This window comes from Meleagris gallopavo, chromosome 22 (genome assembly GCF_000146605.3).
Source record: "Meleagris gallopavo isolate NT-WF06-2002-E0010 breed Aviagen turkey brand Nicholas breeding stock chromosome 22, Turkey_5.1, whole genome shotgun sequence".
Lineage (NCBI taxonomy): Eukaryota > Metazoa > Chordata > Aves > Galliformes > Phasianidae > Meleagris > Meleagris gallopavo.
This window is the reverse complement of record NC_015032.2, coordinates 1,680,556-1,697,578: the sequence shown is the minus strand read 5'-3', so window position 1 is coordinate 1,697,578 and position 17,023 is coordinate 1,680,556. Positions and strand designations below refer to the sequence as shown.

The 17,023-nt window shown below is 41.8% G+C and overlaps 1 protein-coding gene across 2 annotated transcripts; it reads right to left on the bottom strand.

Moving 5' to 3' along the window:
• Window positions 1–5,119: 5,119 nt before the first annotated feature.
• On the bottom strand, window positions 5,120–16,719 carry EIF2S2 (eukaryotic translation initiation factor 2 subunit beta). 2 transcript variants are annotated; one of them, XM_010722267.3, is made up of 9 exons: window positions 16,525–16,719; window positions 12,817–12,997; window positions 11,829–11,932; window positions 10,503–10,638; window positions 10,098–10,198; window positions 9,520–9,668; window positions 8,625–8,681; window positions 7,549–7,634; window positions 5,120–6,772 (listed from the first exon to the last, which is right to left on the bottom strand). In XM_010722267.3, the coding sequence occupies exons 1-9, from the start codon at window positions 16,573–16,575 to the stop codon at window positions 6,597–6,599; spliced, it is 1,041 nt and encodes a 346-aa protein (XP_010720569.1). In that variant the 5' UTR covers window positions 16,576–16,719; the 3' UTR covers window positions 5,120–6,596. The 2 variants fall into 2 exon arrangements, with proteins under 2 accessions (XP_010720569.1, XP_003211985.2); XM_003211937.4 differs by lacking the exon at window positions 16,525–16,719 and adding an exon at window positions 16,229–16,436.
• Window positions 16,720–17,023: the final 304 nt, after the last annotated feature.

Below are 17,023 nucleotides of genomic sequence, written 5' to 3'. Positions count from 1 at the left end.
CCAGAGAACTGCGTTCAGACAGCGCTGCTCCACATCCCAACCCAGAACCAGCTCTGCACTCACAAAGCAACACTTTTCCCACTGCATTTCTCTCTTTTTTTTTTTCTTTATAGCATTTCCCTACTTGCCCAACCCTCACTTTCTATTATTATGAGGGCTGCTCTGAAAGTAATGCCTCCTATTTTATGGTGTTGGTCCATGACATGCTCAGAGAGGTGGTGGATGCCCCATTCCTGGAGGTGTTCAAGGCCAGCTTGGATGGGGCCTTGGGCAACCTGGTCTAGTATTAAATGTGGGGGTTTGTGGCCCTGGGTGCAGCAGAGGGGTTGGAGCTTCATGATCCTTGAGGTCCCTTCCAACCTGGGCCATTCTGTGACGACATCAGAGGCAGATGTTGGTGGGATGGCAGTAGAGCTTGAACCCACCAATATCCCATTCCATTCTGTTGCAATCTGACAGACTGGCAGCTGACACGGGAGTGCTTACGGAGCAAGGGTGTGCTGCACTCCTCCACACAGAAGAACTGGCACCTATTGACATTCATCAACAAGACACATTTACAAGAACAGCATGAACACTCTTATTCATCACTGGTGAAAATGTAGAGCTAACAGAGGTGACTGCTGAAAAATAGTGGTTTGTAGCTGAGAACCTATTCTATCAAATAGCGTTATTATGCTCCTTGTATCTGTTGTCTTTTCCATGGAAATAAAGAGGAGGCATTACTTTTTTTAATGTTGCAGCTGCTGCTGAGCAGTGCTGCACAGAGCCAAGGCTGTTTCAGCCTCTCATAGTGCCCTGCCAGTGAGGAGCTGGGGGGCACAAGGAGCTGGGGAGGACAGGAGCAGGACTGCTGCCACAAAGCAGCCCAAGGGATGTCCCACACCACGCGATGTCATGCAGAAATATGAAATGGGGAGAGCTGGCCAATGATGAGCAACTGCATTGTGCATCCCATTTGGTTTATTCTATTATGATCTCTTCATTTTCTATCCTATTTAACGTTCCTTACTCAACCCACAGGTTTTACCTGTTTTCTCTCCCACCCCACAGCCCACACCATCCTTCAAGCCCAAATGTCCTTTGTCAGAGTTGAGATTTAAAAGCCACATCCCCAGCCTCCACGCATTGGTCTTGATGAACAATGTGCTCCAGTTCACTATGAGAGGGGGATGTCTGCATCAAAAACAAATGCTCAAAGACCAAAAAAAAATGAAGAGCCTGCATGTGCTGAGAAAGTCAGCCCCAAGCATCCTCTCAGTCTTTAGGTAACCCCTCAATGGCAATCACAGCCTTGGACCTAAACAACTACTTCAAGAGGACCTGAGAGATCTTCACAGAGTTCTTTTAAGTAAGAAAAAGGAAAATTCCCATCCTCTTTTGGCTGAGACTCGCAGGTTGAGAACCCCATTGTTCGAGAGCATCAGAAAGTGTGGGGACAGAGCAGGGAAGGAAAATGGCACAAGCTTCATCTCAGATGAACTCACATTCCCCAGAACGATGGATCATGCTGCAAAAGAGCTTTTTTAGTGCTGCCCAACAGAACAGACAAGGCCTGCAGCAGGCAGCGAGACCACGAGCAGCAGGGAAAGGCATTTCAGTGCACAGAACTGAAAAGGATCACAGACGTGTTTTTCACTTGCCTTTTGTGCCTTGCTTTCAAAAAAGAGCACATCCAGCTTTTCTCCTTTGTAGTGGTAGTAGTAAGACTTCTTTTTATTTTCCTCTTTTGAAGAAATTAGCTTTGCCAGAGGATTGTGAGACCACGCTAGGAGCCCCAAGATCCAGCCCCATCCCCTACCAGTGTAAGTATGCTCCACCCATGATGCAGAGCAACATGTTTCTGCATGGAGGAAAGAAATCAAAGGAAACCTCTGGGACAATTATCCAGAGCAGCAAGCAAGGCTTGGGGAGGGGAAAAAAAAATAAAAGGATTTAAAACTCATTTGCTTTGATACAGAATTTAGAAAATCCTCAAAAAGATTTTGAAAGCATTCATTGCAGATTTTCCCTTGCTTCCAACCCGACACATAAACTACGTGGATGCCTTTAAAAACCCAGACAGCAGGCTAAATTTCGCTCATGGTTACAGACACATTTTCCTCCTTTCCAGCAATCCCAGCTGGCAGCAGTTTCAGCAGGGCCTGACACAGAGCTCTCCGTAGTTCAGTCTTGGGAGTCATTATGAAGTTTTGCTTTAATTCTAGTGCAGGAAAAATCCAAAAATCCAAAAATCCAACCTCCTCATCACACATGGAAGCTGCTTATAGAAGCAGAACATCAGAGAAACCCCCATCTCTCAGAGGACACAGATTCACCACAGAAATGGAATGGACCAGGGGAGTCATTCACACATTTCTACTGAGTGTTCAGCAGGAAAATGATTAATGGCACAGATGTCGAGTTCTTACTGCTGGATTTCAGAAATACGCAGTGGTTCACAATGCACAAAAAGATGAACAGCTGCACAGTGAGGAAGGGTGGTCACAGCAGTAGGGAAAGAAGAAAGCATTTTTCTTCCTGCAGAGAAAAGCCTCAGGTCTACCAGCAGCAATATTTCCAAGCGCAGCTTTACTTCCTCTGTCTAAAGCAGCATTGGCACTTCTCTGCCACCTCATTCTATGGTTAACTTAAGTCCTTTCAGCTATCAACCCAAATAACAAGCATTCCATACAATTACAAAATGGCCAGGGTTGGAAGGGACCTCAAGGATCATGAAGCTCCAACCCCCCTGTTGCATGCAGGGCCACCAACCTCCACAGTTAACACCAGCCCAGGCTGCCCAGGGCCCCATCCAACCTGGCCCTGAACACCTCCAGGGATGGACGGGGCATCCACAGCCTCTCTGGGCAGCTGTTCCAGCACCTCACCGCTCTCTTGGTAAAGAAATTTGAGATTAGTTTTCCCAAGGCAGACAGAAAGGTACATGGGACAGGAACAAGCTGTGATCCGGGTTAATTGCCACCATGCATGCAGAAAGAACGTGTGATAAGAGCTGTGTGTCAACCCCACCTTCACCAACACGTAGCAGTCCAAGCACCTGCAGACTTCAGCTTCAGGCCTCCTCTGCTCTGTTGGAAAAGCAGAGAGCATCTTGTGTTGCCATTGTGTCTGACCTCTGCGTACAAAAAAAAAGCAAGCAATTATCTACCAAACTCAAGTGACTTTGCAGTTTGTTGTCCAAGCAAACTGATGTTGAACTGGTAACTCTTGAGTTTGCTGCTAAACATCTGCCTTCAGTTCCTTCTCAAAGCTCAGCCTTCAGCTTCTTGGATGCTCTTCTGGTAATCTGGAATACATCACTGGAAAAAACATGGATCAGAGGGGCAGCACAGATACATGGAGAGCATTGTTCAAAACACGACAGATAAATTATTACAAGTTCAGCTGTCAGTATCACACACAACTTCATTCTCCTGACTTGCAAACCTCCCTGCAGTTTCTACTTCCATCCACCCTCTGCCAGATTATCAGCAGATATACTTTCTCCCTGTTTACCACAGAGCACCCTCTGCAACTTGTGATAAACCTCCTTCTCTCTTCAGCACCCTTTAAGACCATGTTTTTTCCCCTTGCTCATCTCAGATGACCGTTTCTCTGTCAAATGGGCACAAAATTGACACAAACCAGGGATTCCAGGGTACAGGGTATATGACTGGAGAACACAATCCTTAATGATCCACACACAGCTGTGGCCAGAAGCCTCACAGACCATAGGAACGTCTCACAAACACCTCTCCTTCATTCTTCTTCATATCATTTCAGGTCATAGAAGACACTGCTGCTTTAAATCCTTGCTCCAGACAGATGCTCCCGGAAGGTGTGCTTAGGTCCACCCATTTTACTTTAATGGTAGTGTTAATTCAGAACAGAGCCACATGACATCAGTAGCCGATCCCACTGCCACCACAGCAAACCAGGGAATCAGGTCTGTTTTCATTTTACCCATTACGTGATGACACAAGCAAGTCCTTGAGTTTCAGCTCCCTGTATGCATAACAGAAGTATTTACCTAGCAAATATGTTAAAAATACATTGTTCTTCTTCCAAGGATATCAGTAAATTTCAGGCTGATTAACCACAGAATGACTCTATAGCTCTCCTAGGACCTTCAGTGATGGCTTTCAGACTTCCATGGTTAGGGCTGGAGGAGGCGTTGCATCTTCACTACAGAAAGGAACAGACCTACAATAGCTGAGATCACTTAAAGAAAGCATAAAAACTCACAAATACAGAAGACGTGGAGAAGAGCAACCCAACTGCATCGCTGTGCTCTTAACCCCTCAGCTCTTACCCAGCCCACAGGGATTCCCTTCAGTGCCAAATAAAAATCCAGCTCCCACATCTCCACCAGCACCATACAGCCAAGCTGCATCTCACTGAGGAAAGCATGTGGAAACAGAACTCTTTGCCTCCCAGGCATCCATGCCTGCACACAGGCCCATGGCAAACAAAGCTACCACCTTGCTCTGTTAAGAAATCCATTTCTAAGCTGCTTACTTACATTCAGCAGTACAACAAAACCCTTTTTCTTTTTTGCCTCTGAACACAGGACTTCGAACCCATCAGCCTGGCAAGCAGCAATAGCCACAAAACAGTTGCAGTGGATCACATCTGTTTTTGAAGGTACACTGGTAAAAAGGTAGAGGTTCTTATGTTTGTTTTCAATAAAGCAGTGTCTGCTCCCGGACACAGCAGACTTAAGTGCCAGCAAAGTCCACATCAAGATGTTTTACACTCCATTAGCCATCAGCACCAACGCCTGTGGGCTTTCATGTCGAGAGACAAAATACACCTATGAAGTGTCCATAGTCATCAGACCTCACACACGATGGGTTTGATTTATTTCAATATTAACAAACTTTTTGATCCAAATATAGTGAAATTAAACTCTGCATTTAACCCACTAAATCAGCCTGAGCTTGCATTTTTAAGATGGATGATTAATTTTTATGGACAATAAAATTATTTGAGTCAGAAAAGCACGCACGCAAAGAGCAGTGAACAGGATTTTTAGTTACTTTAGTAGGTCACTGAAAGAAGGCAACCAGCACTTCTCCAGTTTTATTGTCAACAGGAGAATGCCTATTTGCTAGAGAAAAAAACAAGAATACAACAATAATGTTACAAGAGGCACTGATCCTGGCTTTATTCACTTAAAGATACATCCAACATTTGTTATAGCTCACTTGGAATTCATAATGCTTTTAAGAAACCAACTATAAAAATCTTGATTTTTGCCTTACAGTGCTGTCAAGTTTTCAAATAGCAAGTAAGTGACTTCCCAGCAAAACTGTGCTGTGCATTAACATACGTACAAAGATTAAAACTTAGTAGAAACCCTTCAGTTTCTGATACTTTGTGTTCACAATCACCACAGTTTTCCCAAAGGAGGAAGCAACTCCGCAAAGCCACAGGGATGCAAGCCAACAGTCCTGAGCTATTGCACCTCAACCTGACTCTGCACCATTTTATAGATGGGTTAAATGAAAACAATTTCTATTTATTTCCCATCCCCCCAATACAGTACTCACAAAGGGCTCACCCTCCATTTACATCTTTGTACTTGGCAACTGTAAGAAAACTTCTGCAGCACTAGAAAAAACAAGTTAGGGCAACACTGTGTGCATGCCCCCAAAATTAGTGATTCTGGCTGCTGGTGGAGAGAAGAACATGACTTACAACCAAGAGGTGACACTGCGTTAATTTGGAATATAAACTCCTTGGCAGTATGTTCCATAAATTCAAGATTTATCCAGAAGTGTGTTGCAGCCATCATATCATGATGTCACCTACTTTTCTATTTTTGCTGCATTTAAATATTTTTTTTTTTTAAAGTGATGAAGAGTGCAGGACTTAATATAAACATTTCTCTATTAGAAATTGCAAAATTTAGTACTATGATACTATGAAAGCTTATAATAGCTTATCAATTCTGTGTTAAGACTCAGCATCAATATGGTGTCTGAACTAGCTCAAGCTACAGTCTGCCTAATAAAGCAGTATCAACCTGTCCTGATGTCACTGCCTGTGACCAATATGTTCCCATTCTGAAGTGGCTATAAAAGCACAACCAGTCCTTATGTTGGTACATCACCTCTGTTCTGTGACCGACCTCTCTGCTTAATGACAGCTTACCTAAAGATCAACTCATTACAAAGAACTGAAATAATCCTAAACTTCAATCTAAGTCTCGGGCACAGCTCAGTGACATGATCTGCAGAACAGAACACCAACCATTCCCAGGAACTGTTTAAAGCAGAAACTAAAGGAAAAACCCAAATCAAAGACGCTCACTGTTACAGTATCTTTAATTTATCTCGTGTTTTACAGAAGTCTGAATGGATTAAAAAGCACCTCCTTTCCCATCACGTTCCTTACAGTTGGTAAAATATATTCAATGAGCAAATGTATGTGAACAGCTTGAGGATCTGCAACTTGCAAGGATTTCACAGACCAATCAATCAAAAGCCAAATTTCTTGTAGTTTTTACAATCTTTGTTTTAATACAATGGTAAGTAAATCCATTCCGATTGTAAACCTGTCCAGTCATATCTCCCCAGAACACTTTGCAAAATCCAGTGTTGATTAGCAAACTAGTTAGCTTTGGCACGGAGCTGTGCTCTCTTGCCTGTGACAGCCTGGAAACCAGTTTTGATGCTGGCGACGGAGCAGCGGGAGTGGCAAGTCTCACACTGCAAGAAATATAACCTGGTGTCCTTCTGTAGAATTGTGTCTGGTGACCGACACGTATGACAGGTGACATACTCCTCTGCAGGAAAGGAATTAATTTGTAGTTAAAAGATCGTGAATTACCAGCAGGAAACAAACAAACAGACACACTCCAGTAGTTCTCCAACCTTTAGCCCTTTCAAAGGCTGTTTAAATTGATCTACTGAATGAGAAGCGGCTTACTGTGAAAATCACAGAGGTTGAATAAACTAAAAATTCCTCCCAGCTCCCAGGTTAAAAAAAGAGAGGGTTTCATCTGGTACGTTGTGCACTGGCACCAGTGCTTTAAAAATGATCATCAGTTAAAGCTTCTCTCTGGCTTCCCATGACTTTCTTTGCTGAAAATACATTCCCAGTTGTCAGCAAACCTTGTGAAGATACAGCACTGTCTAAAACAGCTTTTTTTTTTTTTGCTGCAAATAATCTGCAAGTCCCTTACCTCACAGCACACATGCTTTGTTTGTTAGTTAACACAAACAACAAACTTGAACAGTAACAACTACTGTTTAATTTTTGTAGTCCTCATCAAAACTAAAAGTGAAAATCAAATGAAGACAAGAAATTCTCAATCACTTGCACTGTTCTCCTTGGCACATTTCAATGCCAGGACAGATTACTGCCCAGGTACTTGCTATAATACAGCACACCAACCTTCATTTGCATTATCCCATTATAAGGTAACAGCAAAACCATCACTTGTTAGCACAGACTCTCCATAACATGCACACATGCAGGAGCCTGTGGGCTACACACAGACCACCAGTCACCAAATGGGGTCTAGGAGAAATCTGTAGGGGAAAAGGAAGTTATACTTACTGATATATCTTCTCAAGACATTTTCTATCTGTTTTTGCTGGAATCTTCCTTTGATTACAAGCTGGTTGTTACCATCTATTGAGCCACTAGGTTAAAAGAAAAAGGAATGTGAAGAAATTGATTTACAAAAGACATCAAATGTTAAAAGTATATGAAGTCAGGAACATGAAGTGAGACAACTGATGCATTCAAGGTAAGAGTAAGCCAGAATTACTTCAAGGGAGAAACAGCATGTAAAATTCTGACAGCACTTTAAAACCTATACAAAGGTCACACAGACACAATACCAACTGCAATAAAAACAAGATCAGTTGAGAGATCAGTTTTGTAGTGAAGCTGCCAAATCAGGAACTGAGAATTAGTACCTGCTTGTCTCACAGAAGTGACCAAGTCAACTCTACTATTCTGCCTAAGACCCTCTTCTAGCCACTTTGACACAATAAACTGAACACATTTTCAGACTACAGTTTGCAAGTTCTTTTTTTCCAAGTCATCCAAAAGTGAATTGAGACTTTGTTTATCCACACTGCAATCAGATGGCTTGATTCTGTATGTCTACATAACAGTATTTTAATCCGCAAGACTGAAATAAATAAACAAGAAAGTACATCATCACAGCATGAGATCTTTGATATCAAAGGCCTTTAAAAGCACAAGCATTTTTTATGCTAAGACAAGAGAATTTTACAAGTGGCATTAGAGTGACTAGCTACAGGCCCTCAAAACTTCTATCAGATGGGCAGATATTCTCTCTTCCTTAGCAATTATATGCCTTATGAGCTGAAGAGCCATCCTCATCAATTGAGTCAATCAGCTCTGTGATTAGATCATTTTTTGAGAGAAGTCCTGGTTAACAAATCCAAAGTGTTATCCTAACTGTTCCCCAGCTTGCCTCAGTACCTCTTCCATGAGCTGCCCTCTCTTCAGTCACCCAGCACAGCATCTGGGTGTAGGAAAGGAGAGCCTGATGTTCAAGCACATAAACAGATCTAAAATGAGGAATCTTACATTTGATCGGTGACAACTACACTGCCATTGCTTCCTGCATACACACACTTACAGTCCCATAGCCTTACCTTGTACCCAATTCTGCCAACAAAAATGCCAGGAGATGTTTTGGCTGACGATGTAATCTAAAAATAAAAGTAAGGATATCTTTAACCTCTGTCCTCCAGAGAAATTTGATACCTATATAGAAATGGCAGGCTAAAATGATCTTTAATTATCAAATTTAAAAGGGCAGTGCCAGAGGATCTGTACCAAACAGCAGAGGCAGACAATGAACTGAGGACACAGGAAAGTTGAACACACATGCACACACACACCATAATTAGAGAGTAATTACTGAAATTAAGTTGAAAGCAAGTTTTTTTTATATCTCAGAGTTGCCACTCAACCCCTTTGCCATCCTCAGTGCTCTGCAAAAAGCATTGATAGCAACCCCTCAAATTTTACTGCAGTGTATCATCCAGATACTCAGTATGTTTGTCTGGACACCTACAAAACAAACCAGGTGTGTGCTCCTAGAAGTGCCCACAATGAACAGAAGTAATTAAGACAGAGAAGCGTAGGAAAAACAATACTGAACTCCATGGCATTTATCAAGAGAACAGTACTTGCAGTTTATCTCAAAATTAGAAGGAATATTCATCCCTGTTCCTGTATCCAAAGCCTTGCAGATAAACACCATTGGAGACCCAACTACAAACTTGCTACAAGTGAACAGGTTTTGTTTTAGTCCACAAAAAATTCATGAAGCAAGCCTATCAGGCTGGTAATTAAAGTACAAAGTAAGAAATTCTATCACCTTCATAAATACTGTACCAAGAAAAATAGAGGAAAAAAGAGGAAACGAACAGCATGCGAAAATAGCTTTCACTTTGGTCTGTCATTTGTCAAAAGGCACATATTCAATAGCCAACAGCACAGAAAATTCTACTATTCTTGACAAATGTTAAGAGTAACACTTACAATTTGCAGATATCTGTAAAGTTGACAAAGGATGTTTTCTTGGTCCCTACTCTCACCACCTGCGGAGGCTTCATGACAAATTTCCTTTTTTCTCCAGCTACCATATCTGGGTTTTTTTCCCGCATGATGTTAAACACTCTATTGAGCAACTGCAAAAACAAGCAAATCATCATTCAAGACACACGAGATACTCACACTGCAGTACATCACTTCTAAAATCCTGAGATAGCATTAACAATATTAGACCAAATTCACCCATGAGCATCTCCCTGAAAGCTTCTGAGCACACTTTTAAAATGTTCTGATAAATGCAAAGACTGAAAGATGCTTTCACAGGAGTTTACTTTATAACCTCCAGGTACCCCAGCCTGCTTGCAAAAGTCACTTTAAATATCATTAACACAGCCCCATACAAAAGTTAACTGTGACAAAAGATGCTCTTTCTGTTACTTTTGTGTTCACATGCCTCTGAGTACAAGCCTTTAATTTTAAGTTGGATAGAGGACATATGAACATAAGGCTCTGCTCTGATGTAGCACATTAACACGAAAGATACTTTGAAAGCCTTTTAATATTACCTCATCATATGTGTAGTCCCTTTCTGAGCCTGCCCACGCAGGTCCCGACTGAAGGCTGAAAGAAATTCCATCATCTTTTTTGCTATCTTCATCCTCAAAAGCTGTAAAGAAAGTTGTATGGGATTCATTAAGAAAAAAACATTTATTTAACCTTGAGTGCACACCATTTCTCAAAGGTACATCAACAGAAGATTTTGCTGAGATGTGAAATCTCTGTTCTGGCTAGAATGGTTATCAGCACTTACTGTGGATTTAGGCTCCTTCTGTAGAACATTTTTCTGATAATTGTGACAGTGATAAGAGTAACAGAATTAATTTTTAGAATAAAAGATACCCAAACAAGTTATTCACCCACGGAACGGCCTTTCCAGTTTCAAAACCTCCCTAACTACATTATACTTTTACCTTCATCCTTTTCTAATATTTCATCTTCATCTGGAAACTTCACAAACTTTTTCTTCTTCTTCTTATTGCCCAGCATGATGTCAAGGTCATCTTCAGGTTCTACCACCTCTGGCACATCTCCCTCAATTTTTAATTCCTACCAAAAAAAAAATTAAGACTGCAGCATCCAGTATTAAAGATAAATCATCACTGCACAGCATTAAAAACCATCTAGTATAGTGTGCTACCAGTATAAGCATTAGCATTATCTACCACAGTCCTGAAACATACAGAAAAGAACAGAAACTAAAGTTTGTTGAGGAGAGCCTGCACTAAAACACATGAAACAGAGACACATTTTTAAATTGTCAAGCTGAGCTACCATGAAGAACACGCACCTAACACAAACCAGTTCTGTATTGAAACTGTATCTACTCTATGCTACTTCCTTTGGAATACAGTTTCCTTGCAGATAAATGCAGACGAGAAACTCCATGTTAACACTGGCTGGTCAGAAACAAGGTAACACTGTATTTCATTAAAGGCAGCAACCACATTAGGGTGCAGGGGAAAAAAAAACCCTACGTGCCATGGAAACTACTGAGAAGCAAAGCTGTGCTACCTGCAGCAAGTCTAATTTATCACATCCCTTTCCTAGCTTTGTTACCACAATCCTTTCCTGGATGCAGGCATGTTCCTGCACTCACAGAGAACACACACAGCAAGCATTTGGGCTATTTGGGTCAGATCAGGGGGGCTTTTCCTCCTCAGAAGGCAAAATCCAATAGCAGGTCTACGTGTAACATAACATTTATCTGCCCTCTTGCTCTCTGGGCTTTCCAGTTACACCGACATGCGATACTAAACGATGACTTGGAGTAAAACTTGAGAAGAGTAAAAATATCTTGCACAGTTTCTGGAACACAGAACGGTAGCCAACCATTTCTAAAGAAAACATGAGAGTAAAAACAGATTTCATAGCAGATAAACACCCTTTATTTGAAGAGTGGCCTTTAGAGGACTGTTCTGTGCATTGCTTCTGACGTCATCTATCTTCCTCTCACCTCAGAGGGGAGCTAACCTTGGTGATACTCAACCCTTCCTGCAAGTCACAGAATTACTGCCTTACTGCAAATATGTCAGATTTTCTCGTTTCCAGACAAGATGTCTTTGTGCACTAACATATTCAGCAGAACTACTACACAGGAAGGACAAAGTGAAACTCTTATTAACTGCACCAAGACAAGATGTCAGATTGGAAACAGCTCCTCTACAGACAATCCCCAGAAAAATGAAAGCAAGGAGGTTTCTGGCAATAGACAAGATGGCCTGGTCATGAAAACAAACCTTTACACCTTCTTCTGCTTCATCTATATCAAATATCTTCTTTGGCTTCTTCTTCTTTTTCTTTTGATTGAAGAAGTTCAAATCATCCAAGTCATCTGTTGCATCTAACAACAAACGATTGGCAAAGGTACAGATGTTAGCAACCACAGCAACAGTTCAGACTTTATGGTTTCCACTTCACATCCAAAGTCTTCAAAACATGACAGCAAGACACAAACAGTAACCTGTAGCTCCTACAGATATCCTTCATGTTTTAGGAGAAGTCATTCTCATCTATCCCTAGACACTGCAAGAGCTGTCTTACAATTCCTGTATCTTATAACTGCATTTTCTTATTTTCAAGTGTTGAATTTTTCTGTTATGCAAGAGAAACTAGTTACTTCTGAAATTATGTTGGAAACACTGAAAAGCTAAAAGAAAACTGCAGGAGAAAAGCATAGTTTCTTTGGTTGACAGTTGGAACCAATCTTAACAAGAAAAAAAATAATGGATTTAAGTTAATAGCATTCCTTTACTCAAGTCATCTTGAAATGGCATTGGTCTCAAATTAAAGGCCAAGTCATACACACACACAAACTTATTTCCACAAAAGATTATGAGTAACAATCTTGCTGTTGCATTCACAGCTGCCCAAAAACTAGAAATCCTTTTAACCGTATCTCTATTATTCACATCACAGCTTAATTGGAGAAATATTGCAACAACTGCATTCAGAATCATTACAACTGTTTTAGGGCTTCTTTTTCCATTGTATCACACAGTGGTTCTATTTGAGTCAAAAAAGCAGAATTAACATAAGCTGTATGTTTGTGGACATGGTTTCAGGTAGGAGAAGCAAATTAGGTTTCTCAAATAAGCAAGAGATTATTATTATTGACAAGCTCCTGAACTAGCATGATTTGTTACGATACCATGCTCTTGAAATGGGGTTTCTAGTCTCAAAATACAGAGGCACCCTACAGAGCTTATCTACACAGATTCATTTTACCTTTCTTCCTGCTGTCTTCTTCATCTGCTTCAACATCTTTGTCTTCTGCTGGCTCTGGTTCAACTTCTTTTGTTTCTGACTGCTGAGTCTCTTCTGTTTGTGTATCTGCTCCTTCCTCATCCAACATAAACGGCTTCTTCTTCCTCTTCTTCTTCTTGCTCATAGTAGGATCGAAAATCATCTATAAAAGTCAAGAGTTCATTAGCAATATAATGACCTGGCATCACCTGGCATTTAGCATTTCTACAAACTTCAAGCTTCCCTCCACATTCCTTATGTTAACTGAACTGTCCTTCAGCTTCCATCTCAATCTGGGATTTTTCTGTACCTGCAACAATGTAATACAAATTAACTGACTCAAAAATTGAGCTTCTGTAAAAATACAACTGATCTTCTTCCCAGGCATAACTAAAAAGAGGATTTAGAAGGGAGAGAAAGAAAAGGTTAGAATACCACTCAACAGCTTCAACTTCTGCTGCTCTTCCCCACCACAGCTAGGATTCCTCAAGTTTCCTGTTACCTATGTCCCAGTTCAGCTGAAAATATATTACAGCTGTGAACCTTTCAGATCAGAAACTTCTCCATTTCACTGTCATTATGAACTCCGATACCGAAGTAAGGCCACGTGAAGCAACTGCTGTGCCATTCAGCACTACACACACACAAGATTAAGAACACCCATCACACTGAGCACAGTAATTTCCAGATACGTTAACAGGCAAAACTTACCAACAACTCTCTTCACAAGAACGTTCTGGCCTAGGGAGAACCCTACAAGATCTGATGCTACAGCCTGTGTCAGCTCAATACTAGGAAAAAGCAAAGGTCTCACCTCCAAGCTGTTGAGGAGTCCCTCAGCCAACAAAGCAGCTTGCTTCAGCTAGTCACTAAGCCAAGAATGATTTTTAACCTACTCATCATCTGGATACCTCAGACAATCAGCACAAGTTCTTCAGTTTTCCAACACAGGATTGCTTCCTGCTATAATTCATGTTTTTGACATTGTAGCTATTGGTCAAGTTTGTGACAGGTCTGGCCACCTTTCCCACACCACAGTGTATACATAGATGTTCAGACATATTTAATACTTCAAGCAACGGCAGATACCTAAGAAAAACTGGAGAAAGGGTCTCATTATCTAATAGTTGAAAAATGTTTCTTAATTTAGGTAAAATTTAGGATCACGAATACTCCTCTTTCAGAAAAACAACTATTTCAAACGAGAAATTCTCCTACTACACCCTCCAAGGTTTTCTTTCCATAAAGCAATCTTTTCCTCGTACTTTTCATTCTCCTACACATGATGCTCTTGATATACACATGATATTCTTCTGATTGAAGATACATCTCATAAAGGCTCTGAACTGAGACTGAGATGCAGTACACAGCACCCATGTAAATGCCCACAGAAGCCTGAGGCTTTCAGACTGCTGCAGTGCGCCTTTAGTTGTACACAGCGTGCTTAGAATGCTTTCTTTCTAGAAAAGCCATTTTTTTTCTTCCTGTTGGCTGCCTTTCCTCTCAGGCACATGTATGAATCATGCTCTCACAGGGCAGAGCACTCAACGTGCACAACTGCTTACACTGTTTGCTTCTCTTGTAACTTCTCAGGATGCTGACACAGGAAAGCTGCCTGCATAGGCAAGGGTGTACAGCCTTAGGAACAACCAAGCCAACACCACTTTCAAGATTAAGACTCCTCTGAACGCTGCAACTTTGAGAGACTCCAGACTTATCTTCTAGATCTTTTGCACAAAGCTGCAGGAATAAGATGATTAAATCAAGTGTAACTGCAAAGCAGAAATTGCTCCACATAGAGCAAATCACTCTTCCCTTTCCTAAGGACAAAAGGACACCTCTCATCCTGAACTGCTGTAGGATATCTCTTGTCTCCACAAAGACTGAGTACATATTCAGTAGTACACTGAACTAAGGACAGCTTTTAGACTCTGGAGACTGTTTTAATGCTGAAAAAATCTTTTGAGCAGAGGTGTGTGGCTCTTCAGCTGGCCTTCTGCAGAGGTGCATGGCTCCAACAGCCCACGTGGTTCTACAGGGACACCATACCCAATTCCTGCACCCTTCAGCCTAGTCACACCAGGCTAACTGCTCTGAGGAAACTGAATACAGGAGCTGGACATCCTGAGAAGGACATCCGTGCCTGAACTATTTTTGATCATCAAGAACTTATGTAAGAACTAAGCAGGACTCTTAAGTCACACATGACTTAAAAAAAACATGATATGAAATAACCAACCTGCTAACCAGGCTTTCTGCCTTCCTGGGCTAGAAACATCAGGAATTTCTTCGTACTTTTTCTCTGTTCAGTACATTTGATTAATCAAAGTGTTATGATACCATCTAAGCATGAAAATGACTGGAAAAGTTGTGGGCCCACTGAAGAGACTGTAGCCTCCAGGCTAAGCACACCAAAGCCTATGCTTTTACTACATAGAAATGAGAAACTGCCATCCTACTTCAGCTCTCAGAGCCAAATTCCCATATGGATTTTCATCTTCTGTAGACCACAGTTTACAGAAATCAAGTGAGTAAAAGATAAGGAAAGATATATAAAAAATTAGAGCTTCAAGTCCAATTCCCAAGACAGAAACCCACATCACCCCAAATTGCTGCAATAGTGGCACTTGCTGGGGATTCTACCAGAGGTCACAATCCCATTTCATCAGTCTGAATAAACACAGGCACGTCCACAAAACATAGACCAAGGCAGTACACTACTGCACTGTTCTCTGTGATAGAATCCTAAGTTATTTATGACTAATCAACACCTAAACCCTGCAGCTGCTCAAAAGAAAGCATTCTCCAGCATTATTTCTTTGGAGCTTATTAAAAAGCGCAAGAAAACCTTTCAGTTATCATCTAGTAGGATTTTAGATACATAATTGGATTTCTCATTAGATAATTACAGGTTAACAACCTGCGCATCACTTGCAGGTTTAGAATTCTGCTCCTCACAAGCAGGACGTGTGCTGTCCCTCCTCTGCCACTCCTGGGCAGCACTCAGACAAGAGCTGGTTCTACCAGGCAGTTTCCCTTCTGTAATGGTCTGAAAATTTCAAACTGTGGTGCAGTGCAACTGCCCATACTTGGAAGAACTCTGTGATGCAAACCAGAAAAAGAATTCTAACACTTACACTATAGATCTGCCTTTTGTGTATCTTCTTCCTCAGCAGCTTTAAAAAACAAAACACAACTATCACCTTAAAAGCTTACCAATAACAGGTGACTTGGCTCCTAGCAGCCACATACAGAGAAGTTATGGGTGCACTCACTCTCAAACACACTATCCAGAAGATCTACAGTGACAGCTCAGCTAGCTACTACCACTTTCATTCTGTTAGCCTGCAAGATGAAGCAAACCGGAAATGCAACTTAACTACACTGATCTCACCTTAGTGTCAGAACAAATGCACTTATGACAGAAAACAGCTGAGGTAATGGTCTTAATTTCTGGAATCAGAGCACTGTCTTCACATAAGCACACAATTAGATATAAAAATGCCGGACATTCTTTCACAGCAGCTGAATAACCAGTCTCAGCTACCATTAAAGTAGCTTGTAATTACAATGCTTGCTGTTTATTATGTCAGAGAAGTTATGAGTTGCCCGTCTCCAAGGCTAGAGTGAGCATACTTTGCTCAGAAATGAGCCACAGACATATCTGAACCAACACCAAAGAAAAATGACCAAAGCAGCTGTCTCATGGATTCTGTCAGCGCAGTTTCCCCCTGGGCACATCTTCCGTCAGGGTGCTCACAGCTTCATACGTGGAAAGCTTTCTTTTTCCCATGAGAGAGACTGAAACGAGGTTACCAATGGCTCCAGCTACAACATTTGAAAGACTTCTCGGAGGCAGCTGCACCCGCTCCCTGAAAGCATTTGGACAACCGCCTGGTATCACTTGCTAGGACGCACCCATTGAGCTGTCAGGGATGAAAGACGAGATATTAAAGCTCCAAAAAGAGATAAATACTGAAGCGAAGCGCTATCGCCAAAGGAGCACGAGGCGCCCTGGGGACGCGATGCCGGCACGTCTCCTTCTCCCCGGCCCCGCCGTGGGGGATACGAGCACGGCTCGGGGAGGCGCGGAGCTGCACCGCGAGGAGAGGCCCCGAGGACCCCGAGAAAGGCCCTGAGGACCCCGCGAGAGGCCGAGGTCCCGCCGCCCAACCCCGGCCCAGCCGCG

Bases quoted from the DNA above. Each gene is read 5' to 3' on its own strand.
- EIF2S2 (XM_003211937.4), bottom strand. From the start codon at position 16,384: ATGGTAGCTGAGACTGGTTATTCAGCTGCTGTGAAAGAATGTCCGGCA. The intron at 9,669-10,097 runs GTAATATTAAAA...TTGTTTTTGCAG, and splicing joins GGGACTACACATATGATGAG to TTGCTCAATAGAGTGTTTAA. The intron at 7,635-8,624 runs GTAAGGCTATGG...CTTTTAACCTAG, and splicing joins TTGGCAGAATTGGGTACAAG to TGGCTCAATAGATGGTAACA.